General features: G+C 44.4%; 1 protein-coding gene across 1 annotated transcript in view; it reads right to left on the minus strand.

Moving 5' to 3' along the window:
• The window catches only part of dapk1 (death-associated protein kinase 1), a 66,582-nt gene continuing 38,908 nt past the window's right edge, over positions 1-27,674 (minus strand). Inside the window, exons 9-26 of the mRNA XM_079161263.1 lie at positions 26,302-26,347; positions 26,104-26,193; positions 24,994-25,086; positions 22,441-22,560; positions 21,007-21,105; positions 20,288-20,386; positions 18,480-18,578; positions 18,195-18,392; positions 17,769-17,966; positions 16,068-16,166; positions 12,351-12,428; positions 10,264-10,480; positions 7,171-7,356; positions 6,864-7,061; positions 6,514-6,652; positions 6,070-6,190; positions 5,534-5,722; positions 1-5,004 (exon numbers count right to left, since the gene is read on the minus strand). Coding sequence (XP_079017389.1) covers positions 3,703-5,004; positions 5,534-5,722; positions 6,070-6,190; positions 6,514-6,652; positions 6,864-7,061; positions 7,171-7,356; positions 10,264-10,480; positions 12,351-12,428; positions 16,068-16,166; positions 17,769-17,966; positions 18,195-18,392; positions 18,480-18,578; positions 20,288-20,386; positions 21,007-21,105; positions 22,441-22,560; positions 24,994-25,086; positions 26,104-26,193; positions 26,302-26,347 — 3,571 coding nt within the window. The 3' untranslated portion in view covers positions 1-3,702. The remainder of the gene's footprint in view (positions 5,005-5,533; positions 5,723-6,069; positions 6,191-6,513; positions 6,653-6,863; positions 7,062-7,170; positions 7,357-10,263; positions 10,481-12,350; positions 12,429-16,067; positions 16,167-17,768; positions 17,967-18,194; positions 18,393-18,479; positions 18,579-20,287; positions 20,387-21,006; positions 21,106-22,440; positions 22,561-24,993; positions 25,087-26,103; positions 26,194-26,301; positions 26,348-27,674) is intronic.

A 27,674-nucleotide genomic window follows, 5' to 3' on the forward strand; every position in this document is an offset into this window, starting at 1 on the left:
ACTACAGAAAATCCTGTTCAAAGATAATTACACTAATTTGTAAAAAAAAAATATACAAAAACAAATACCATAAATCGCACATGAAACAGCCTCATCGGCTCGTTTACAGTGAAATAAAATAAATAAAACCCCAACCGAAGAATCAATACCTGATACTGTAAACTGCTGGAACGTTGGAACGTTTTCTATTCAATACACTGAATAGATATTAGATAAGATGATGAAGACCACATCTAATAAAATGTTATCAGTGCAACAAGAAAACAGGATGTTTGTCTGTCATAAAGAGAATAAAGGAGGAGGAAGTGATTTATCTATTAATCTCCATTCTGTCTGTAATGAACACCGGCCTCTTCCTGTTTTGTAATGTAAAGCAAGTTCTCAGCATTTCTGGTCTTCTGACTTGCAAACCTTTGTCACCAGTTGCTTATATCCATCCTTTCTCCTCCTTGTTTTATTTGGCTTTAACATTTAAATAGCAAATATCAGATGAAAACAGGTAGAAATATCTTTTTGTAACGTCAACAAAGATCTGTAACCCTCACTTTAATAATAACCGATAGTTACTATTTTCTACAACGTTACCTCAGGATTCTAACTGTTTGTCTTCAATTATGAGAGAGACGATGACATTAGGTAAAGAATTTATTATAAAATGTATTACACTATAAAGTGTCAGAAGTACTAAGGACATGGCATTCCAAGACATGCTAAAAGAACGTAACATAAATAGCAACAAAAAAGAAGACAACGTGTGCAATGTGGCGATGGGACCGGAGCCTCCGACGGGGAAATATTGTAGATTACAGAGTTCGTCTTTCCTCATCAGACAGACATTTTTAAATCCACTTGTTTTTTGGTCAGAACCATCCGGAAAAAAAGAGAAAGAAAAGACACCAAACGGAGACAAAGTTGATAATAATATAGTGATTCCCAGCTTTTACAAAAACATAATATTCACTTCCCTTTCTGAAACATCACTTCTCAGCTCGTATACTGTACAAGGCAATAATAATAATAATAATAATAATAATAATAATAATAAGAGGAATGAACGAGTGTGTTTTAGGCACACAGCATTGGCAAACATCAACAAAAGCTTCTGTAAAAATAAAATAAAACGGTGTTTCTGACCAGTTTGGGACATTTAATTCCATCACTTTTGTACACATGTTGAGCGTTTTATCACCGTATCTTTGATTTGTTTTTTTTAATATATTCTTAGGAGAGATGTGTAGTACATTCATTTTCATTGGAGTCAACATATTTGGGGCCGACAGAGAGAACAAGAGGAGGAAGTGGAGGAAACAGGCCTCGAGTATGTACATCGTGTGGATTGGCAAGTTCAGGCGGAGACAAAAAGAGAAGAACAGTATTTGAAATAGCATTTAAAGTTGTATCTCTGCCGACAGACGGAAACAGGAAATACTGCACTCTGGCACATCTTCTTTTTATCAAACTGCGACACTGCGTCCTGAAAAAAAGGTCCACAAAGTGTAACTTTTTAGGATTGAAAGACACTTTTTCCCCAAACAACACGTGAAAAAGAAAAGAGCATTTTCTTTCCTGATCTCTCACATTATAAAACACCAGCTTTCACAACTGCAGCTCTAACTTCATGCCGTCTTTTTTCCTTTTGCTCTTTTTTTGCCGAGCTGCAGCTTCGCGATATAAAAAGACAAAAGTGAAAGGAGATGTGAAGCCGACAGCGATACCGAGAGAAGCTTGAATTTAGCTCGACGGACGCGGCGTCGATGCTGCTGTGGACGGGAACTTCATTGATGACGTCACTAACGCAGGAAACCTGTCGAGCAGGCATTTTAAAAAAGCAGCAGTGTCAGGTGTGTTTACTGAATATAATAAAGTACCACTTTCTATTCAAAGCAAAGGAAGCTCAGAGGCATCAGTGACCTCTTGTCTGTGTGTGTGACAGTAAATACAGTCTGGTGCTGGAAGGACCAACATCCTCCTATAAGACACTGTGCTATTGGGGGGAATGACTAACACGGCTAAAGGTCCCGTTGTGTGAACTGAAAATGAGTAAATATGTTTCTAAATGAAAAGATTATAGTTACACTTTATTTTTAAAGGTCCCATAGTTATAGTTAAGGAACTGATGCGTTACTGTAAACTCTTCAAACCTGGAAAGGACCATCTCTGACTCAAGGTGTTGATTATAGGAAGAACAATGCAGACTCGAGGTGTTTCCTCCTGAGCTGGCTCTCAATGTTAAAGAGACAATATTAAGCAAGTAAGAAAAGTCAGTTTTGAGACTTTTTGCTAACTGGCTGTTTGATTCATGTCTGAAGCTGCATTTTCTTGAAAGTATAACAATAGTTTACTTCATGGATTCCTTGTTTACTAGCTGAACATTTTGATAAGGAGAAGTCATTTCTAAAGCAAACATTCCCAAAACAAATCTCCGGTTCTCACTTTGAAAATGTAATATTTGCTGTTTTTAAAACGATCTCCTACGGTAGTAATCTTTAGGTTTTTTTATGTATTAGTGCGGCTTTAATTCCAAACATAACGTACTTGCTAGAGATGCTTTTAGTCAGAGCACAGCAGGAGAGCTTCCTTCCACATAATACTTGATTATTTTTTCAGCAGGTTTTTCAAGGAAATTCCAACAACAACAACCAACCGTCTCGTGTCTTTGTCTCGCTATAGTGAACACCACATACATTACACGGTTCTTCCAGGAGCCTCTTAGGAAATTACGGGACTCGTAAAAATAAAGTGTCGCCAAAAATGAATCCCTACTGAAGACATTTCTGTAATACTTAAAGAAGATCATCACCATTTAAACATGAAGGATGTTGTTTCCCTCACAGCGCGTCACGCCGACTCCAACGAGACGTTTCATCTCCTGCAGCGACTCAAACGCCGAACAGAAAGCAGCAGAAACGTGATCTCAGCTTTCTGTTCCACTAAAATCTAATCACAACGTAAGCCGAGCTTGGTTTTCCTTCCTTCATTAACCCTTCCCCCCCCGATGGCATTTTCCACTTTAAGACTATAGACTTGATTGAAATTAATTTTCCATTAAGTGTCAACAAGGCACAGTTCTTTGAAATGTTTGGAATATTTGTGCTCTTTAGGGAGGTAGAAGGCCACAAAGGCACTCTGAAAAATGCTGTTCATTTATCAAACGCTACGCTTCAATGGGCCCAAACGTCACATCAGTAAAACAGAAGCAAGGAGGGAGATCATGTTATATGTGACTGTGATGGACGGAGTGAGTCAAGATGGAAAATCCTCAGTTTTCATTTGGATACTTAAAAAAAAAAGGGGTCCAAACATGAGGCTGCCATCTTTGTTAATCATTCCTTCACGTAGAGTTGATGTTTTCTTTGTAGCTTTTCTGTCCCGTTAGCTGTAAGATGTGAGAGCAGAAGTAGGAGGGAAATATAAACTAGCAGCACAACAAGATCGAGAACAGAATAAAAGCACAGGGTTCCTCTTTGGAGCTCAGGACAATCGGCTCTTTCACAACATTCATAGTGGAAGGAAAGGTCGGCTGTACAGGTGTGGCGAGCACAAACACAACATCTGGTTCAACACGCCAACTTAACGAGAGTGATTTAAGGAGCGAGCAGCTGGACGATTGCACTTCATGTTCATTCACACACACACGTCCCGTTTCAGGGGAAACGTCACACGAGACGAAGCGAGGAGAGACAGCCGAACCCCCCGTGCAGTTCAGCGGGATATGACGGAGCTGATGGAGTTGTACGACGTGCCGCCGTTGCAGGCGGGGGGGTAGCCGTTGGCGGCCCCGACCACCGCCTCCATGTTGACCCTGAAAACGGGCGACGCTTTGAGCAGGAAGTCGGCGGCGTCTCGGCGGCCGAGCTCCCTCAGCTTGGCCATCAGCACGCCCACGGTGCTGTCCGCTCGCCCGCTCCACGCCTGCAGCAGCGCCGCGGTCGGGCTGGGCTGCTGCGGCGCGGCGGCCCGCCGGGAGTCCGGGTCCGAGTCCAGCTCGGGGGCGCCGTTCGGAGTCCCGCTGCTGTGTTTGGCCACCAAGTCCGTGAGGCCGAGGTTCATGGCCAGCAGGCACCAGTCTTTGCCCAGAGCGTCGGGAGGGTCCAGCATGCGGCAGAGCTTCCTGCGAGCCAACAGCGGGACGTCCGATATGTGGATGTCCGTTCCCAGAGTCCCCTGCTGGTAAACCTCAGCGCAGCCGAAGGTCAGAATGCTGCTGAAGCTCTCTCGGTAGCCGCCCATGGTGTTAGTGAGCGAGGACTCCCGCTGGACTTGCGCACGGAAGAAATCTTTGGGTTGGTAGACCATGATGGGGGTGTGGTGCTCCCGCAGCTGCTGAGGACTCAGGTAGTATTTGGCTGTGAGCAGTCCGGGCAGCGTGGAGGCCAGCAGGTTCTCCGTGATGCTACAGGCGGTGTCCAACAGGGCGTAGCACTTGGCCCGCTCCGAGTCGTGCCCGCGGACCCGGATCTCCACCCCCTGGCCGTGGTTGACCAGCAGGATCATGGCCTCCGCTCCTCCCTGGCTCACCTTGGCTCCGTTGCTCCACAGGTGGATGTCTCCGTCGAAGTCCTCCCCGCCCTCCTCCTCGGGCTTCTGCTGGTGGCTCCAGCGACACAGGTTCACCTGCAGCTTGTGAAACAGGCCACAGGGGAAGGGGGTCAGGTGCTCCGCGGGGACGAGTCGCACGCCGCCGTAGAGCAGCGAGTCCTCCTCCTCCTCCTCGGTCCAGGAGCGGTTGAGGCCGTTGGTCTTGATGAGGGCGGGGATGTCCACCATGGAGGGGTTGGTGGCGTCGCGGGCGCAGACGTCCATGGCGTCCAGGATCTGCAGCAGCTCGTCCACGTCGCTCTCGGGAGCCAGAGCCTGCACCTCCTCCAGCCTGTAGCGCCCCCTGTAGTGGTGGATGGCCTTGGGCGTCTCCACAGAGAGCAGCTTGCCGAGGACGTTGCTGCAGAGCCAGCGAGGCTCCAGCAGGACGACGTCCTGCACCGTCTCACTCTGCATGATGTTGATCTGTGGGAGGAAAGAGGGAGAGAGGGAAGAGAGTAGAATATAAGTCAGAAAACGTGTAAGGAGAGTAACCAGTTCAATGTGGTGAAACATATTGACAAAGACATGAAATAAAGTAATAAACTGCTTTGATAGAGACATAGGACGTCCAGTGATACGAGTCATTCGGGTAAATAAATAGAGAAACTGAGTAATTGAGAGGAATTCTGAGTAATTATTTACAGCTGACAACAAAGGTCTTGAAGGGCTTTAATGTTCCCATTGCTTTGGGCTGGGGGCGTGGCCAAGCATAGGATAAGGGTTAGAAAGGAACAAACAGCGCCCCCTGGTGGTCGTCTGAAGAACTTAAGATCAGCTGCTGTGGACCAGCTGTGATTGGTTTATTATTGATTTATTATTACCAAAGCAAAACATTGTACAATAATATAATAACTTGTTTTATTTTGTCTCATGTGTGAGCTTTAACATGTGGGAATCTCTTCTGAAGCTGTTAGACAGACACACACACACACACACACACACACACACACACCTCCCCCATGCTGTGCAGCTGCAGGGCCAGAGTGCGCAGGTGGTCCTGGCTGACCAGAGGGTTGATCTGCTCCTGGACGTCGCTCACAAACTGCTGCCACGACGTCAGCTGGTTGGGTCCGCTCAGCTTCCTCCAGGTCGGCAGCGTCGCCAGCAAACGCTCCGACAGCAGCGTCATGGGACTACACCTCTGGAGGAGGAGGAGGGGGTTAATACCTGGATTCACTGCTGGAGATCATTTCTTAAGATATTAACTGACGAATGAAGAATTAAAATCACATTTAGTCGCTTGAATTCAGTATCTTCTCTTAAAAAGAATCATGAAACATTTATTTTCTATAATCTGATACAAGAAGGAAGAAGACAGTGTTTAGCTCCGTCAGACTTACTATGAAGTCATAAATTGTGTCATCAGGATAAAGACGTACTGAGAGAAAACAGGCGAGGGTGTGTGTGTGTGTGTGTGTGTGTGTGTGTGTGTGTGTGTGTGTGTGTGTGTGTGTGTGTGTGTGTGTGTGTGTGTGTGTGTCTGCTCACAGAGATGATGTCGGCTCGAAGCTCCTGCAGGTGACTCCTCAGCAGCTTCATGTCTTTGGAGTTCGAGGCTCCGGCATCCGTCACAAACAATTTGTCACAGATCTGCAGGTCGACCCCAAACCTGAAAACAAAACAAAAATAAAAAAACATGAATAAAATAAGATCTGTGAAGAGGAGCACCGAGAAATAACGAAGGAGCATCTGTAAAGGAACAGTCGACAGCTACGTCTGACATTTTGATTCAATTCATGGTATTTAAGTATAACGTCGTCTTTTGTTTTCCATAGCAGCGATTGCTGAGGCTCATGGGTAATGTAGTAATTACAGCTATCTGCCTTAAGTCAGTTTATTACAGGACCACAGGACTCTGCATTGCCAGATCTAGTTAATAAAATAAACAACAACAACTGTCCCTCTCTTGCGTGCTCCGGTTTGAGTCCCAACCTGTTCCTGACTTCCTTGAGCAGCGCTTTCTCCTTGTCGTAGGTGAACTCTCCAGAGAAAGCTCTCGGGACGTCGGCGAGGTCGGCGTGCGTCGCCACCAGGACGACCTCGAGGGGCTGCTGGACCCGACCTCCGAAGGCTGCAGGAAGACAGAAAAACAAAACACACACAGTTCAGTATTTACACTTACAATTCAGAAAAAGATATTTTGAAAAGACACATTTTCTCATCGGTGATTTATTACCGAGATTCAAGACATTGACTGAATACTTGCTCCAATGATTTTTGACAATCAGGATACATTCTAACATTCGATCCACTGATGTTCAGTCAGTGCTCGGCGTCCTCACCGATGTTGTCCTGCGGCAGGTTGAGGGCCTTCAGCAGGTTCAGCCAGTAGGTGATGTGACCCAGCTGGGTCTCGTACGGCTCCTCCAGGCTGAACAGGACCAGGTGGATCGCCGTGGCGTCGTTGGCCGCAAAGTAGTCGTAGGAGCAGTAGTAGACCGGGTTCCCCGAAAACTCCCACACGCTGAACTCGCCCACACCTGCAGAGAGGGGAAATGAAGCGGCACGTGAAGCGTCTCCGGCAGAGGGTTCAGTCAAGGTTCCCGGTTGTGGTGAAACGTTCTTATTAAGCGGGGCTCTGGGTCTCACCGTGGATGTTCCCGTGCTGGATGTCGATGGCCTTGGTGGCCTGGTCGTCGGCCGTGGACAGAGCGTTGCTGACGGGGGAGAAGACCTCCAGGACTCCTTTGGTCAGACTGGGCTCAAACATCATGCTGCGACTCCGCACGCTCACGTTCTCACAGCCGGGGTACAGGTTGGAGATGCTCACCGACACTAAAACACAAGAGGGGGAGACTCGTGATGAGACCGTCGATCGGTGCGGACCTCTCCATAGTATTAGCCTTTCATTAAGAAGACGTTTTCCATCAGAAGGACGCACATTTCAACGTAGATTCAACATATTTTTTAATTTGTTTTTAAATAAAAATTCTACAAAAGTGTGAATAAATATTATTCACAGTATTTCTTTTGTTTTTACATCTGTTGTTTCAGTGCATTACATGTGTGCCTCCATGTCTAAACACTCTTTGAGGCATTTACTATGTGAAATATAAAATAATATTTAAAATCTGTAAAGAATAAGCTACTGAACGTTTTCTCCCAGACGACCAGAGCTCTGCTATATAACATACAACACGCTATATTAAACATAGTGAATCTCAATTGTACTTGTGTGTTTATAAACACGTGACTGTTGAAATATTCTAGAAGAAGATTATCCGTTCAAAGATAAAGCTGAGCTCAAGTCTTCATGATTTCTACTCTCAGATCTGAATCCACAGTTTTAGTTTTCACTGCTTTTTAACTGCACACTTTCAAACACACGGTGGTGCTATTCTATGACTAATAAAGCACCAATGCAGACGTCACTGTTTGGATTTCCTTCACATCGAGTAGGACCACACCTACAGCTTGTTTACTTTGGTTGAAAAATGCATTTTTTGTGTTTTCTTTTAGGTCCATACGGCCTCATTTGGACACAATCAGGGCTGTAAACAAACGTTACATGAATGCAATCTCTCTGGCAGTGAAATGAGTTCTGAGCGTGAAGAATCGCTGGCGATCCGATGTTGAAATCCATCTGATAAAACCCCTGTGTGTGTGTTGTGGATGTACTAACACACAGAATCAAAAGAGAACACATGCTGGAGAGTTTAAAGGCTGCTTGGTGTGAATGCACCCTGAGACAAAACTACTACTAAAGTGAGATGAAGTTACAGGTCTCGATAAACGACATTCTGCTGTTGTTTGTTGTTGTTGACCAGTTCTGCAGTGCAGCATCGCTGCCGGTGGGATCCTCAAGTGTGATTCATGCAAAAACACTGGAAAACAACATCTGTAAAGCATTAAACGTCAGCTGAAGTCGAGGCCTCTCACTTGTTGTTTGCATGAAAAACGGACTTGATGCCACATCGGTCTGTGTCGGCACCTCTTCATCACAAGAAAGGGAGATTTAGAAGAAGCTCAAGCTGTCTTCACAACCTCTTGAACAGAAGAAGAGCAGTCCATCTCAATTAACCGACGCATGAACAACCTGAGTGGACAGAAATCGATGCAGAGTGCAGAATTCTCTCTGGTGTCCTGATGAGTTTTGTGGCATCATAAAGCAACGAATATTGACACAAGACGGAGGTAAATATGCGTTTAACGAGCCGTCATGAGACTGACGCATGTTCTGAAAAGAAAGACGAATGGACATCATGACGTCCGCTCTACCTCTTCGTGCTTCGCTGTGGACTCGTGTCACGTATCGCTGCAGATATAAAACAGACTCAATAGAGGCCGTGCAGCCAGAATAGAAAGAACAAAAAAAAGAGAAAAGAAGCTCTTTCAGCCCCTCTTGCAGCTCTGACGGAGGCTGCAGATTTCCACCGATAGCATAGAAGAGGACGGGATCGGTGACACTACACGGCTCACGTAAGCGACCGTTATCGTAGCGAGCGTCACGTCTGTCTGGGAGGTAAAAGGCTCCGAGCGCCGCAGAATGGAGCAGTTAAAGGAAACACAACGGCATGTGTGTGTGTGTGTGTGTGTGTGTGTGTGTGTGTGTGTGTGTGTGTGTGTGTGTGTGTGTGTGTGTGTGTGTGTGTGTGTGTGTGTGTGTGTGTGTGTGTGTGTGTGTGTGTGTGTGTGTGTGTGTGTGTGTGTGTGTGTGTGTGTGTGTGTGTGCTCCAGTCAGGGTGACTGCAGCAATGGGGTTAATACTGGGCTAGCTGCCCGAGTCACCCGGGGAGAGACGTCGGGGTGTAAATCACAAGATTCATCGTGATACGATTTGAAACCTGTTCTTTGGACGACGATACGATATTTGCTGATGTCACAAAGTCAAATTCCTTTCACTTCAGGCCCCTGAATTGAAATAATGAGACGGTATCATCCGTGTAATTAAAGGTGCGAGGTACAGCTGCTGTCAAGTCTGCCTCTTTGTTAGTAGAAGAATGAGAACGGGTGTTTTCTATGTTTTGCTTTCAGCTCATTCATCTCAGGGTCAAACGTGTGAACGGCTGAGGGAGGCGTGTTATCGTCATGTATTCAACCACACGTCTCATACTCTCAGGAGGAGTCACCGAAGTCAGAAATTCTACTAAACTGGAAGTCAAACAGCAGATAATTCCTGTCAATACTGTAAAAACTATCATTTTGTTCTGCTGCAAACGTTTTAAAACGTAACCGCTCATGAAGTCGACTGAATAAAGAACAAAAGAACCTCTGAAAACATCAATCTCTGGATTTACTGCACAAGTTAATCTAACGTTTTCAGGCTGGAGTTGGGCCAAAATTAACGACTTTTCTTACTTTTTCTTTTCACATTTGCATGTATTAGGCCTTTATAAATAATGTTTAACATCAATGAGAAGATCTGGTTCTAAAATGAATGCTGCAGTTACAGGACTTCTTCAGACATCTTATTTTATCTAAATAATGCATTCTTTGGATTAATCACAAACATCTTTCTGGTTTTGTCCAAGTACAACATGCACTACATGCTTGTGTTTCGTATATCAATTAGAGTCGACCGTTGTTCAGAATATCTGCTTCCTGTCATGATGATGAAGGACGGGCGTTTGAAAAGGGGAACGCTGCCGTTATGCACCGAATGAATTATTCTGGCCTGTTTCTCTGGTCCTCGGCAGGTGAAAAGCTTAATCTCGGCTTCAGCGGAGCCGTCTTGTCACCTACCGGCGGGTTTGGAGTTGACGGGGGAGTTCGGGTGGCGGGTGGTGCTGGACATGCGTGTCCTCTTCCTCCTGAAGAGGCTGCGCAGGATGCCGCACTTCAGGGACTCCAGCAGGGAGCTCTTCCCGGCTCCCGAGTGTCCGAACAGCTTCAGCTTGATCCGGGGCTGGACGGTCTGAGTGGGCCGCAGCTGCTGGATGTAGCTCAGTTTGTGGTTGTCCTGAGGAACCGCAAAAGGAAAACACCACCGAGGAAGAAAAGGGATTCATTAAAAAAACCTACTGTGAGCTCAGGTCACATTGAGATGCACGTTCATCACGTGAAGGAGGACAGACCATCTGTAAATGTTCTAACACACCAGACATACACTATACAGACATAGTCGCTCTTGCCAAAAAACCTTGCATTTCATATTTTTACTCATATCAAACAACAACAACAACAACAACAGTGAGCAAACAGCTGTGTGGAGAGAGAGCGTTTGTGGGGAAATACTTTGAGTTTCCATCTTAGAAAATCTAAATCTCCACTGATGAAGAAAAGAACAAATAGAAGAGAATAGAGACAAATAAAGGTATAGATTTCATTATTAGCATTATTCAGGTTTGTTTTGCATTCCATGTATTATATTTAATTTATTTTATTGTATCACTATTTATGTTTTTCCCCATCTTATTTTCCTTGTTTTTATGTTGATTCTGTGTCTATTTTCCCTTATTGTAAAGCACGTTGTGCTGCATTTCTTGCACGAAAAGCTGCTGTATAAATAAAGTTTGTTTTAATCGTTATTATCATTATATTACTACTTTGCAGGCAAATTCACTTTTCCTCCGTGCACCACGAGCAGATCACTAGTGTGTAGATGGCCGTTTGAATCAAACCGTCACAGGAAGCATGAACACAGGAAGCACAGACTGAAGTTTGTGTGTGTTGAGGCACAGAGGAGCAACAACAACACCAGCAAGTCACATGTTGAGTGTCTGATGTTGTTTCTAGTTTGCTGATGAGTGAATGAACCCTAACCCCTTCACATAAACACACATGAAGGGAACAATGTTTAAATAAATCAGAATCTGTCCGTTATTTGTCACATGGCTGAAAAGGACCTTAATAGATGTTAAGTGTAAATCATCCTCACGGTGAATTATCTTTATATTTTGGTATTCAAATGAATCTGTTTGAGCTCATTATCTGGATCAAGGTTATATCTCACGTTTATATTAAACACTGTTCACTCAGATATATAAACAACAGCTTTGTTAACATGAGACACATGCTGAACGGACCGATAGATGAGTCACGGATCAGAAGTGGCTTCAGATGCTGTGAGTGGTTGCGTGGGGGATGAAAGGCCCTCCCTCCTCCCACCTGGGTCATGTGAACACATTCAATAAATAAAGTTTCTAATTCCAATAAGTGGGAGAATACAACTCATCAAGGTTCTTTCTCTTTGAAAGCTTAAAGAGCTGCTCTGTGTGTGTGTTTTCTCCTCTCTGGGTTCCTGGGAAGTCAGAAGCTGGCATCAACGTGCCAAAAGAGTCTTAAATTAGCTCAGCATATGCAGAGGATGAGTGTTTTCACAGTTGCTGCTGTCACGTTTTCACGCTCTGCACTGAATCTCAGCAGGTGTTCTGAAAAAAAGAAATGGATTGGAGGAGACGTTTGGTAACGTTGAGCTTTTGGACGTTATAACGCTGCACGGCTCTGGATCGGACGGTTTAGACGAGCTGAATGTGATGCAACTAGAAGGTTTGAGTCCTGTCACGTTGGAAGAGAGACACTGAAGACCAACCGGTTCATTCGATACGCTTTAAGTCAAAAGGCTGAACAGGAAAACATCCAGAAGCATCATACACAGATAAAGATACCGTATCCTTTTATAGCCTGTTCTACCTGCTGCCACACAAAACGTCTAAAAATGGAGGGATGCTAAAAATCCGACACCTTCCTGCTGCAGACGCGTCTTCTCCACACCTCCGCACTGAAATAAGCCGAGTGTGACGAGTGTTCGTGAATCACGACTTTTCTTTCTGGTTTGAAGAACATAAAACGTATAATTGATCGGCTTCGGTGCGTCGTATTCTTTTTACCTTTTTAAGCTTTCCCAACAAGGAAACGATGAGTTCGTGCTGATCGGTGTGGGCCAGATCCTCCGCTGACTTTCCATCCTGAGAGGGAGAACAAAGAGAGAAAAAGGGGGATGAACACATGCAAACAAGTCTTACATTTAGTTTGTTCAAGTGTTTCTAATACACATCTTGTGTTGACGTTTCATTTAGGAAGCCGGATATCTCAGATTTTTATTCTTTTTAGAACAAGGAAACGAGCTGCTCCTGGAAACATACAGTCAATAACATCAGAAACATCTGGAACACTTTCTGTGATGCCCAATGACTATAATGCACTATTATTTGTTATAATCTGCTTATAGCGCTGTTATAATGCATTTTAATGTGATTATAACTTACTGTAAGCTTTAAGTAGAGTAAAAAAATTAATGTTATGTTTTCTTTGTTGTTCTCGCATATATTTAATTCTTTTTTTTTGTATTTGAACGCTGCGTTTAATCACATCACAGCAGTTCTTTGTGATGCCCGGTTGTTTTTACACACATTTAAAAAAAGGTTTTCAGCCGATTTAGCGCTCTACACTTCTATAACGTGTTGGACTCGGGATGTTTTTGTTGTTTTAAAAGATCAAAATTGATGCAGCAGAACCAGATTCATCATCTTTATATTCCACGCACTGTTCTTCCTTGTCAAAACTTAAAAGCCCACATTACCCACAATGCCTTTCAACCGCCACAGTCGCAGATTCACGTGTGCTATGCTAGAAGCAGTAGCCTCACGCAGAGCTACAGACATCTCACTTCTCAATAACTCCACACCCACGTTGTTTTTTTTTTCATTTTAAAATTAGTGGTTTTTAGCCCCAACCGACACTGACTCAAGTGACATCATCTGAGGCGAATTTATCAGACTTCACACAGATCGCTTCACTACTTGCGATGCTCCCCGAATACCTAAAAACAGACTCAAAGAAGTTGAATCGTTTCCCCTTTAAGCACCGAACACACACACACACACACACACACACACACACACACACACACACACACACACACACACACACACACACACACCAGTCCTCGACACATGTGTAAAGCGTCTCTCAGTAACGCAGCCATCTGTCAGCGTCCGGCTCTGGCTGCTGCTCCACAGGGAGGAGCTGCATCGACAGCCTGAAACACCCACACAGAGCTTCCTGTTTCTGCAGACCGTTACGCCAAAAGACGTTCAACTGTGTTTGTTGTGAAAAGATACGGAGTCTTTAATCTAGAACAAACAAACCAACAATACTCTACTAAAGACATGTTCTCTCTTTATTCTCTTGCAGGTTTAAAGCGTTCTCTGATCAGGTCACATCATGAACAGCAACCTTTAAGCCGTTCAGGTTCAGCTAAATGTCAGAACTGTAAGTTAATGACTAAAAATGACCACTTAAGTGTGATTCACACGTGAGCGAATTCCCGGGACTCGCTCCTACAGACGGCAGCAGCGTTTACGACTACAAACTATCGCTGCTTGGCAACTGGGCAGATGATGCGAGCGGCTGGCGTTTTGTTGGCCACACGACTAATATTAGAGCGATGGATCATCTGTAGTGTCTCTTCAGAGGAACGATGACGGGGAACACAGGATGAAATACAACAGAGCCAACGATAAAGATGGAGCCCTGAGCTCGCTGTCCCGCCGCTCCGCAACAAACCGCTGGACGATGAATTATACATCTCAATATGCGCTTTCAAGATTAAACATGCATAGCACGTCGGCCGTCGTACAATATTAACAGCTAGAGGATGCAGAGAGAGGACAGGACATCTGGCAGCGGAGCCTTCCTAGAACCGATTGTCTGAATTAAAGCAGAGCGAAATAATAATCCTAAACTCAATGAAGTGACAAAGAATTCAACTTTAAGATTGCAGAGAGAAGCTTATAACAAAGAGTACTCTGTTGACCAGATGTTCACTACACAGTGTGCAAAGTACATTTAGAGGACAGATGATGTTACAGGTGAAGAATTAATGTCAGTAAGACTTCAAACAAGCCTTCAGGTGGTTCACGGGTTTAAATCTAATAAGACTGTATTGATCCCGGGAGGGCAAATTCACAATAGATTAATATAATAATCTGATCTGAACTCAATGCACGGCTGCAACTGACCATTACTTTCATTAACCTGATGAATATTTTCTCGATTAATCGTTTTTGTCTATAAAATGTAAGAAAAAAGGGAAAAATCTCCTCAAATCCATGTCAACGTATTCAAATGTGGTGTTTTTCTACCTCACTGCACGTTAGAACGTGTGTTTTAATTGTGAGCCTACAAGAGAGATTAAACTTTTGTTTATTTGGTTGGAAATATAACGACACGTACCAACAAGTGGAGAGGAAGCGCCGAGCGTTAAATATATACGTTCTGAATAATTTATTCCTGAAAGTAATTTTGGTTTTTGCTTTAGTTTACCGCTCCGTCATTTCTTAATTGTTACCTAAAGATTTCCTGGAAATAACTCTGTAATTTGGTACTAATTATAAGGGAAGAAAGAACTCTGATTAATGTATTCAAATGTATTTCTCGAGCCGTCTGTTGGAGCTCAGCAGCTCAGCTACACACGGACAAAGTTCAACATGTCTGAAGAATCAACAAATGCTTCCAAACTCAAACAACTGTCTCAGAACGTTGCCTCTTTAACCTGTAATTAGTAGGTTACATATATATTTATTTCAGGTAACCTCTAAGGATTATTAGGCAATAATCCGGAAATAAAACAAGACCATGATTTAAGTCTCATTTTATCTTTTCTTAAGAAACTGTATTTCTTTCTTCTTTCACAGAAATATTGTGAACAAATCAAAATAAGAAGATGATCTGACATCGGTCGCCACGTTTTTATAGAAGACGACGCCAAGAAACGCCCCGACACAGCAAAATAAGAAAATAGTTTATTTAGATAAAATCCTCTTGAATGTATTAGATTTCTTCCATCACGTCAGTCTCACTGACTTTAATTAAGATGCACGTCACACATCTCAGCTCCGTTCAGACATTCAGGAGTTTATTTTCACTCCCAGTGGATATCGCAGACTTTCTAAAGATCTAAAGATACTGAATATTCTTCAGTGTGTCTCTGATGCAATGGTTCAAACAGGTACCACTGATGCACTGTGAGGAACAAAACTGTTTAGTCAAAACTTTGAGGCTACTTGAAGGGAAATCTACAGTGAGCATCGGGGCTCAAGAGGTTAAATCAATTTCAATAAGAAAGAGACGTTTAAAGCTTTAAACCCACAGAATGGCTCAGTATGAGGAGGACAGCTGGAATAATGAATTCCTGCAGATTAAATCCAGTTTGAGTTAAAAAGCCGCCATCAGCCGTCTGCTTTCATTAGGTGTGTGTGTGTGAAGTGAGCAGCAGCTCAAGCAGGAAATGAACAACTCACCAACAACCGTTACCGTGATTTAAACAAACAGAGACGGAGACATTTTCAGTTCGTATAACATACGAGTTATGCAACGTATGTTGTTTTATGCTTTTCATCAACCAGGGCAGGAAGATCTCAGAAGAGACACAATAAAAAAATATGTAATGAATTTAAATGCCACTGGATTTGAAATGTATTTTGACAATTACCCGCAGTGCCGGAGATAAATTCTCCTCACGATGCGTTGAGACAAGAGGTTTAGCGGCTGAATGAAACAGATGTTTAGCGGCTGCCAGTGTAACGTGAAGGGAAGCGACTTACGTTGGCGACGGCGTCGATGTTGGCTCCGGCCAGGCAGAGATGGCGGACCACCTCCAGGCTCCCGTTGTTCGCAGCCAGGTGGAGCGGAGTCCTGCCGTGCTGGACGAAGACACAAAGATACGACAGCATCGTCATGTACAAAACCGCAAAGCCGGGACACGAGAGATGACTCGGCAGAATAAAAAAACAAACAACGTAGAGAGATCCTGCAGCGTGAGACGCGGCTGGGAGGAGAAACAATGTTTAGGCTCCGACGTGGGTCGTAAACGAATATTCAGAGCAATCACAAACTGTTAACGGTGTTTGAGAGCGACGCTGCAGTTTATAGTGAGATAATATTCTAAAGATGGAGATGAAAGAGGCCGTCTATCGTGCCATCCATCAGTGGAACAGCTGCCCCCCTTTACATACATCAATCCTGCAGCAAATCCTCATTCAAATACCATTTATAAATGCATTACTTAAGCAGCTGATCAATAGTCCAGAGTCACGTATAATGACTTGTTCCCTGCCTGGTGACGGCCCTCACCGACTCATTCACAGACTTCATTCATTGACTAATTCATAGATTGATTCTAAGACGTATTCATTTAAGTGGATGTAGAAGGAATCAATGTAGAGAAAACGTCCGCTCCCTTATTACGACACCATTAGGAGGTGAACACGAGTCGACCATCGTGTGACACAAATGTGATGTTGTACAAGTACGTCTCACCACACCGCAAATACCGACACTCCTGTGAAAGTTCTCTGTGCCAGAAGTCAAAAGAAAAGCGTTGGAAAACAATCGATACCCACGACAGAGCGCGCTTGTTTGGAAAGCAGCGTTCCAATCAATTCCCCTTTTGTCACAACTTGAGAAAGCGAGAAGACATTCATCCCGTTTTATTCTGCTGTAAACAGAACAGGAGACATTTTCAATCCCACCCTTCCTCCTCTTCCTCCCCCAGTGTCTGCAAGCTGACAGCGAAGACAAATCCCGGCGTCGACTCAGCGACGTGCGACACGCCGCTTCAGATAATAGTGAAAATAATGAATAAATCAAAAACATCTCCGTCAGTGCCGTGTCTGCTCCCGATGCACATCACTTTCCCTGAACTATTCCGGGGGCAGAAAAAAAACGTTTCTGTACGCGGGAAACAGCTGAGAAGAGCAATCCCATCGCAGAACACATTCAAATAGACGGCGTCAAAATAGAAAGTGGAAAGAAAAAAAGGCAGAAACATGTGAGAAACAAAGCATGATGGGATCTTCAGTCAGATATAAACCAGTTATGTGAGAGCGCCCTTAAAGGACCAGTTCCTGGTTCCTTTACAGGAAATAAAAAGCTGCTTGGTGAGCAGATATCACAATACAGACCAAAATAAAATGCTCACAGATGTTCAAACCCTCAGCTACGACCGCAACAAATACACCGACATCAAATATTTTCACGAGCAAATCCTCAGGCGGCAGGTATTTATACTCACAGAAATCCCTTTAATCCCTTTTAATGTGTTCGCTCTCTTGTTTATTTATCCCTCTACTTGGCCTGTGATGTAGTTTAGCCTGCATGGAGCAGCCGACACTACACAGTCATCAGTATGTGGACGCTGAAGCCCTCAAAACCCCAAATTACCCCCCAAAACTCAGCGAGCGGTCGTAGAGTTCACCGCTAAAGTGCCTGGTGTCAGTGCGGCGGGGCGGCGGTCGGGTCCTCACCTTGTTCGGGACGTCGAGGGCGGCCTTGGCGCTGCAGATCGCCGCGACGACGGGGAGGTTTCCGTCCTTGCAGGCGATGTGCAGCGGCGTGTTGCCATGGCGATCCTGCTGGTCCATGTGGCAGCGGCGCCCGAGGAGGCAGCGGACCACGTCGACCTGACACCGCCGCACGGCCAGGTGCAGCGCCGTGTGGCCGTCCTGGAGGGAGGGAGGAGGGGGGGGGGGAGAGAGAGCGAGAGAGAGAGAGAGCGAGAGACAGATTGAACACATGGTCGGTGGTTCTAAACACATTTGTGTTCAGATGTGATCCACTAATCTCTCTTTCTAATAGAACATTGACAATAAAACTGTGTTCGTGTCTTTGCGTCGTTATTAAAGTTGTGGCGGAGTGAGACACGAACATAAATAATCCGGATCAAGAATCACCTTGTCGGTCGCCTCCACGTCGGCCCCGTGCTCCACCAGGCACTCCACGATGTCCACGAAGCCCCGAGCGGAGGCCGTCAGCAGCGGACTCTCCCCCTCGCGGTTCTTTGCGTCCACGTGGCAGCCGGCCTGGCAGAGCGCCCGGGCCACCGGCGAGTACCCGTGCCACGCGGCGCAGTGCAGCGGGGTCTCCTGCTCCTGGAGATGGAAAACGTAGAAAAATGCAAAAGAATTTAGTATCAACACTAGGGTTATCCTTCTACACGCGTGTGAAGGTGCGCTTACCCGGTCAGACAGGTCCGGGTTGGCTCGGATGCTGCACAGGTAGCTCACCACATCCACGTTGCCGTAGCGGGCCGCCACGTGAAGAGCGGTCTCCCCAGACTGGAGGACACAACAGAGGAGTAACAACAAACAGTAAGATGGATGCAAAGCACAACTTCAAACTAGAAAATGCATTTCCTGCTGAAAATGCGTTGGAATGCTGAAAGCTGAAATGAACTGCTGAAACATTGCTGAAAATAGAAATCCAATTTAAAAAAGAAAATTGCAAAAAGCTTAATAATTCAAAAAGTTTACATTTTAATATTTGAATGGTTTCTGTGGCTTAAAAAATGTCAGTAGCTGAAAGTATGAGGAAGTTGAAGGATTTGAAGGTTGAAGAAGTTTAAGAGGATTTGAAAATATTCTCCATAGACATCCCATTCAAAAAAAAATTTGCAAAAAGCTTAATAATTCAAAAAGTTTAAAGATTAGAAATATTAAAAGTCATAGCACCCCTCTGCTGAAAGAGCTGAACATTTTGATATTTGAACGGTTTCTGTAGCTTAAAAAATGTGGAAGGAGAAGTGTTGCAAAATATGTACGGAAGAAATAGTTGAATAAAGAAACAGGATAACAATAGTTGGAATGCTTCCAACAATGAACCTCTGGCTCTACCTCTAACGTTTGAACGCTTAGGCCTGTAGTCTATTGCGCACACATCTTCTCATAATGTCCTCGCTTGTCATTGTTTGGCTCAGTCAACCGTGATTATCAGCTGTTCTGATCAGCTGGTCTCTTCCATAGCACAGCGACACAATTACATCATCTCGCTGCATCTCTGTCTTTAGTACTTCCATGTTGCCGTCTTCACAGCCTCATCAGTCACCACCAGCGTCTGGACTCATCTTTATCTAAGCGACTCCCGTCTTCACCATCATGTTTATAATAAACAATTATCTTTTTCTTCATCTCACGTGTCTCTTCTGATTGAAACCAGGTAACAGGATGTTTTGGCGTTTTCACAATAATAATAATAATGACATAGTACTTCCGCTGAGTCGGACGTTTTTCCAAAAACCTCCGCTCAAACAAGACTCGATCAGAATCGATCCGTCAGCTTGAACCTTACGGCTGCCAGTCAAGAGAGGAAGCTCGTTAGCAGAGGAGCTGCTTAAGTGAAACGACACCCAGGACGCCGCGTTCCCCTAAAACTAACTTTACAGGTCTATTCAATTAGGAGAACTAGAAAGAAAAGAAAAGATTCACCTTGTTAAAAAGGCCTTTCTCATAAGAGGACGAGGACACACACACACACACACACACCCGTTTGTGATTTTAAAGTTATCGAGTAATAAAGTGAGATGAAACTTTAATGATGCTCGCAGACAGAAGAGGACACGACCGCAGGTAAAAATGATTGAAGAGATTGGAAAAAACAAATGCTTTTGGAATTTTCGTCTGCCTCTGTGATCGAGGCCACACACACACACACACACACACACACACACACATACACACACACACACACACACACCAAGACCTGTTTCTATAGCAACTGCAAATAAGCTGATAAAATGCCAGAGTAACTGGTTTTTGCTCCCCAGGTGCTCACTGTGGTGTGTGTGTGTGTGTGTGTGTGTGTGTGTGTGTGTGTGTGTGTGTGTGTGTGTATCTGGGCATTTCACAAAATCAAAGTAATGCTTCTCGGGAGATTTGATGGGTAGGAGTGTGTGAGTAATTGCTGATAGATAACGCAGTGTGGCGAGTAGTGGGGTGTGTGTGTGTGTGTGTGTGTGTGTGTGTGTGTGTGTGTGTGTGTGTGGATTCACCTTATCTTGGACATCCAGAGGGCATTTCTTTTCATGGAGGAATTTCAGGGTCTCGACGTGGCCGTGTCTCGCTGCGTAGTAGATGGCGTTGGCTCCGCTCTAAAAAAAAAAGGTTCAAGAAGAGAAGAGAACATTCCAGGATTCATCTCTGACCTTTAGGAGAAAAACTCAAGCTCTCCGGGATTGTGTCTGCAGCCAGATGATACGAGCACAGCCTGGACAAAACAGGTTGAACGGCTGTGAGGATGTGCTAGCATCCTGCCTTCCCAGTTAAAGAAGCCCTACTTCCAGGCTGAACCACGACTACAACTACTCATTTTGTTATTTCTTAATTATGAATCACTTAAACATTGGGCCTCGTGTGCTCAAGACTGTGACAGTAATGTTCAAGTTAGTGAGTCTAGTTCATGCAAATAGTTTTTCATACTTGTTTTGTGAAACTTGACATATTGTGAATCTGTTCTGTTGGTACAGATGGATGCTGTTAATTGAAGGATCTATCTCTATATAAAACATGTGGGTTTAGCATATGCTCGTCTCTACAGTACTTTGTGCAGCCGAGTGCAATGAGTTCATGTATTTATAGTGTAAATAGTCGTATTTCAAATGACAGTCTGTCACATTCTTCTGCTCCGACGCCTTTAATTTGCGTCTTTAATTAAAGCTCCACAGCCGGCTGTCAGAGGCGCTCTGATTGGACCGAGCGGACGAGTCCGTACCTTGTCGTGGGCCTGGATCTCGGCACCTTTCCTCATCAGCACCTCGATGATCTGGATGTTGCCACAGCCGCCCGCGATCAGCAGGGGAGGAGTCCCGTGCTGCAACGCACACACACACACACACACACACACACACACAACAGAGTTTTTAAGTTTTCAGTGACCGCCGATGAGTTTGTGTGTCTTTAGCTGAATGCCTCAATCTGACCAATTACACCGTAAGAATATAAGAAAAAGGTTGATTCTCTTCTTTAGGTTCTCTCAAACTGAAGGTGTTAAGGAAACACATTTGGACCGACGGATGAGAGGACTTAGACGGTACTGACGTCTACGGTGTGTTTGAGTGACTACATGGTGATGGAAACAATAAGCAGTGAAAGAAAAGGAGGAAAGAGGACGGAAGAAAATGGAGAGGACGTCCCTGAACTTCAAACTCCTCCTCCTCCTCCTCCTCCTCCTGCCATTACCTCATTCTCCCTCTCCTCTCCTCCTCTACACTTCACTGAGTTTAATGACTTCATGTCCCCCCCATCGCCCCTCAGCTGTCAGCAAACATCAAACAAATCTCCTCCAACGAAACCGCAAACAGAAAACGAGAGAGTTGTTGAGTCTGGATATGAACCTAAACATCTGTTCACTTCATTCTCTTATTAAATGTATGAAACTAGAAAAACCTCCTTTAACTCCACTTCCATTCTGTAACGCTCCTTTCTTTCTCATAATGTATTTAAATAAAAGAAATGATTTCTTTCTGTCCGTTCAGAAGCTGATTTGTTGGCCGTTAATGTGCAGAAACGTGCTTCTGTTTGGGACGATCGTACCCGAGAGACTTTCCTCTCTTTCTCTCTGTTCCTCACGCAGCGATTGAACTTCATGAACGTTTTCCTTACATCTTAGGAAATGTTGCTCAGACAGAACTGTCTCAGGAGAAACACGTTGATCCGGAGACGATGAAAGTTTATGACTTTCCTTCATGTAAGTAGAATGAAATCATAAGAGTTTAAATATTTAAAGCTCTGTCTGGAGTTTCCTTTTGTTTCATCCTTCAACGTTCATCCTAAAATGCAGCACAGACTTGCACAATCACAAGGTCACAAGATGTTCTTGTTGACCTTGTGATGTGGAGCTTCCATTCAGTCCCTAAAAGATCGCGTCACATTTGCTTCAGGGTGGAACGTGAGGACGAGCTGACAAATGGTTAAAAAGACTCCGGACCCCGAAGACACGGAGCTGAACGGACGTCTGCGTTTGTGGGAAAGTGGACCGCGCTGAATACGTTTACATTCCTTCAGCTCATCAGGACGTATATTCTAGTTTGGGGCGTTTGAATTTATCAGAGCAATGGAACAGGAGACATTTCACACTAATAATAAATATAAAAACAAAAACAGCAGCTTTAATACTATTCATGTGCGCTGTGTCAGCGTCGGTCACCTTGTTGGGCTGGTTGATGTCGTAACTGTTCAAGGAGCCGAGCAGATGCTGCAGACCGGGCACGTTGTCGTCGTTGATGGCGTGGATGATGGCCTTCATCACAAAGGAGTCTTCCTCATCCTAGACGGGTGGGAAAGATAGTCACTCCTTAACTGTGTCACAGGATGACGATCTAATCCTGTGAACATTAATCCGGAGAATTCTTTCTATCACATGCTCCCCTTCCTTAAGACTCTCTTTCATCTTTTCCCTCACGCATGAAAACACACAGAAACAAACAGGCTTTCCTTTTCTTTTTGCACTTCAAGTTCAAAATCTATCTTTTTTTTTAATGTTCTGTCCGCGACATGTGACCCGAAGACCTTCAGCCGCACAGAAATCGTCTGTGACGCTTTGCTGCACAAAGAGACGAGGACGAGAACGGCAGGGAGGTGAGGAGGAGGAGGAGGAGGAGGAGGAGGAGGAGGAGGAGGAGGAGGAGGAGGAGGAGGAGAAGGAGGAGGAGGAGAGGTTGATGTGGCGTTTGTTCTGCCAAGCGTGACACTCCGGCTACATTCCTCAACAGAACCTCCCCGCTGGGGAAGCCACGACGAAACCACCTCAGAGGAGCTGCAGACAACACAAACGTGTACGAGCAGCAAACCGCCTGCTGGGGATCGTTTACCTTCTGAAAATTGTAATTCACGGCACAGGATGGAGAGGTTTAACCAATCAACCCCTTTACTCTCTCTTTGATGTGTAATAACGGTTCCCACTGTTTTCAGGAGATCGAGACAAAGAAGGTTTGCATCCGGAAAATAAAGATTTGGTCTTTGGTGACAGAAATGTGAGCAGCAATTGTCAGAGAAGGCTGAGGAGACGAGTGCCGGCAGTGGAAATGAGTAACGCTCTTCTGTCCTTCACGCTTATTTTTGAGGTGACTAAACCTTCGGTGCTCGTTACCATGGCAGGCTAACTCTTCAAACAAAGTATTCTTAAGTCTGAGTCATCCATTACTCGGCAAGTTCTTTTGTAGCTCAATAAACTCGTTGATTTGACAGAAAAGTGTGATGACCGGTCATCTCAGTCATTTATCAAGAACAAATGGTTTCAACTCGCTTCTCATTTTGCCTTCACTTCAGCCACGTCTGAAGAGCAACACCAACAAATCTCTGATCTCGTTTTGCGATCACGAATCATCTTCTGCACTTTTGGCAACATGCAAAACGGACATTTGCAACATGAGATTAATTCCTCTCACTTTGACACGTTTCCTTCAGTAAACCAATCGTTTGATTTTCGATCCGGGACTCCTTTGTTTAGAGAGTCTAGTGCCTCTGAGTAGAGAACAAGATCTGGTAACTACAGTATCAATACATTATCCAGCGGACTCATGTAACCTCTTAACATCGAGGTTATCGGGAAAAGAGAACTTTGAATTTAAAGAGATGTATAATTCTCACTCTACACGTTTTACAGATTAAACAATGACCCGGACTAGCGGTTTGTTTTCCTCCGCCAACAAGTCACAGTTAACCTTCATGTGTGTTTCAAAGGTTTATTTGATCCCATCAGACATTCGTGTGAAATTGTCTTAATTAGCACATGAATGATTGAGTTATGGCCAAAAGCGTGTTTTATCTGACCACCAAATTATAAATCTGTTTATTCTCGAGTCCAGGTGGACATTTGGAGAAAATAATTGTGAAATAGTTTCTGGTGCGGAGGCATACAAACGATGAATCAAGAACTAAAACAATCACTAGTTGCAGCCCTACTAATACTCTCCTGATGCGTGACGTTACTCCCATTGCTGCTCAGCTAATAAAGAAACAACACAGATCTATGAGGACGCTTCTACTGCTGCTGCAGGTCTGTTGGTGGACTACAGGGGGCGCTCAGCTCTACCTGCCAGCCCACCTGAGACACCAGGAAGTTGCTGCGCACTAGTCTGATGAGGAAACGGGGCCCGGCCTCGTCAGCCTGCTGGTAAATGATTAAGCCTCTCACCGAGGCTGCTGTGTTTACATCTCACATATAGACACACACACACACACACACACATATAGGGATTCTCTTACTGTGTGTATTACTATGACAAACTCAAACAAGCTGGGTCGTCGTGTACTAAACGAGTTTCCTTCTCATTCCTATAAGCTCACACTGGTTTTTAAGGTTACACACACACACACACACACACACACACACACACACACACTGTGAAATTCCAACAATTCTACAAACGGCTGACCTGTGGCACTGCCGGGGAAACGAGGAACAGATCAATTACACGCAGGAGCTCAAGAGGAGTTAGAAATACCAGAGCTGTAACCGAGAGCTCGGGGTCCCGACAACAAACTGCACTTCACTAAAAGCAATCAGAAACTCATTAAGCTGCCAGTCTCCTGTTAATTAGGTCCATTTGGTTTGTATTAAAGATGGAGACGCAGAGATAAGCTATTAAAGCCTCGGAGGAGTTAATAGCTGCAAACCCAAATCATCTTAACGTCCTGAGCTTTCATGTCTTTCTGTGCCATTAAAAGCACAACACAGAACCAGTTCTCACGCTCTTACCAACGCGTCGTCGCTGCGCGCCACACTTATGTTGCTTCTGGACAGGAAGGAGCGGGACAGGCGGTTGCATAAGGAGATAAGCCGGACGGATTGCTGGAAGAGAAGAAGAAGAATAATCGGTTGATGAACGAGTAGAACTGGAACAAGTTAATGTCGAGTGGTGTTCAGGGGACCGTGAACGGAACGGGCAGGTGTCGACACGGAGCAATTTTCTGCTCCGTTTGAATTCAGTTCAGTTTCTTTACTCATTGTTGTTCATTCTTTGATAACCGGTCGTCCTTCCTGCTGTTAGGTGACCAATCTGTAACCGGCCAACGACACCCAAACACCACGAAGGCAATAATATTATCATCATTCAAGCATTTAATCAATCTGTGCACAAGCTAAGCTGACCGTCACACGTCTTTCCAGGGCTGTGCTGAAGCTGGAAGCTTCATTTTTAATATCGACCTTAAAATTCTAAATCAAAATGTGAACGTACGAATGTCTAACCCCAAAGTCAAAAAGTCAAAAAACATTGAAAAAAGATTCACAACATGTTTTTAATCTAACGAAATATTCTCAGTCAATCGATATTTAAAACTACTTTGCAATCAGTTCTTGTTATTTTTAACAAATGGATTCAAAGCAGCAAATCTATCGATGTGTGCAGATTTTATTACACCAGGTCTTAAGACTTTGTTTGCAGCCTTCTGGACTTCAAATCAAAAGAATCAGACCTTCATTACATCAGGATTTAATTTGCTCTCTGAATTAAACTTTTAATGAAAGTACGGTGAGATATATCTCTAAACCTGGCACTTATTAAATCTCAACAAACTATATTGACGTTTCTGCTTTGTCACGTTTTGGCGTTGGGAGTATTTTTACGAGGAAATAAATAAACTTAAAGTCAAATGGAGGTCACTGAAACGCCAGAAGCTTCCAGAGTGCCAGACTGGAGCATGAAGACGGAGGCACGACTGCACCGACCGACCGCCACAGAGAAACCGGCACGTCATCGCACCGCCGGGTCAGCCGTGATGAACCCAAACAGACAGGCAGGCGACCGCTGGAGCAGCGCTGGCGCTACATCTGAAGGTTGTGTAGAAAACACAGGACAGCACTTACTTTCCATTTTCTTCGAGCCGCAAACTTCTTGAACTTCTCCATGTTGACAGCCGACTCCTTCCTGCTCAGTGCTTGTTGAGTGTCTTTTGGCTGATTTCACAAAACACAGCAAATGTATTGATAGAAGAATATTATTGGAAATAATTATTTAGTACAGAATCAATCAGCCATTTAAAAAGAAAAGAAATGCAGTCCAACCTTGATCCAGGGGTGCTGGAGGCTGTCCTGGATCGTCATTCTCTTTCTGAGGACAGAAGGACAAATGTTCGTTGAGTTAACAGCCAAATTCAGGGCTTTCTGGTGTGACACAGCATTTTAATGCTCAAAGCAAATGCAACTGTTCATATTCAGAAACACGGCTGTGTGCAGACGGAAGAAAGACCGAGTCAAGAGTCCAGAATTATAGAAGCAATTTGCTTTGTTTTTTTCTTCTAGTAGTGACTCAAACCCAGCAATGCAGCAACTTTCATTCATCATAACGAGGCCGTTGGGTCGACACAGCAGAGAAAAATGCACAATCGGTGAAACCTAACTCAACATTTAACTCAAAGTTTTGGCCTCTAATTACCCATCAAACCCGTGGATCCGTCACTTTAACTTGACAGACACAACATTGAGTCTTGTCACCATGGTTTAAATGTAGATAACACAGATATAGTTGATTAACGGAGCAGTCGATCGACTTGGAAACTATTTTGTTAATAAATCATTTGGGTGTCTTTTCAAGCAAAAAATGTTCCAGGATCGGAAATTAAGAGGATTTGCTGATTTTCTCTGTTTTCATCATTGACCTGTGAATACATCACCGTGGACTCTTTGAGGAAATAACACGAATGAAAATGATGTTGATAGTTTGTTACAGCTCTACTGAAGCCTATCAGATGCTTTGTTCTTATTAAAAACAATGCAAGATGAAATAGGTCTGATCCTAACTCCTCCTCATTCTAAATAGTGTGATATTTTGACCTTTGCTGACCTAAAACATCTCATTTCCTTCTAGAAACTCTTCACACTTCTCTTAAACAACAAGTCAAATAAGGTACCGAGACGTCCGACAATATACGGACAATTAACTCGTCTACCACATCCCATAAGATACGCATATCTTAACCGACAGCACGCTTAAGTTGGAGAACGCACCACTTCCTTCTGTCGACGTCTGTTCAATTCCACATCCCCGTTTCTAACTGAGGCCCACGAGTCACGGTCAAATAAACCACAAACCGATCGGGCCGTCCGTCCGCATTACAGGTGAGGAAATGTGCCAATAATCAGCGTGAACGGGGGATTGTGCCGCTGCAGCGGTGAACATCATCAACGTGCGTCTTCTTCAAGCGAACCGTCATCAATCTTCCCGCCAGCCGAGTGGATCCGCGTCTGCTCCACGATGTAGATCAATTACAAGCCGCTCCGATCCGATGCACTCGGTTCGGGGGATTTGTTCTAAAAGCTCCATTAGTTTGTAAAGTCAGTCTCCTCTCGTCCTGTTTAAAGCAAACCCCGGCCTCGTCTCGCTTTATCCCGTCTAAATGAAATTATCTCCACACCTATAATTATCCCCCCTCCCCCTC

This window comes from Pholis gunnellus (assembly GCF_910591455.1).
Source record: "Pholis gunnellus genome assembly, chromosome: 6".
NCBI lineage: Eukaryota > Metazoa > Chordata > Actinopteri > Perciformes > Pholidae > Pholis > Pholis gunnellus.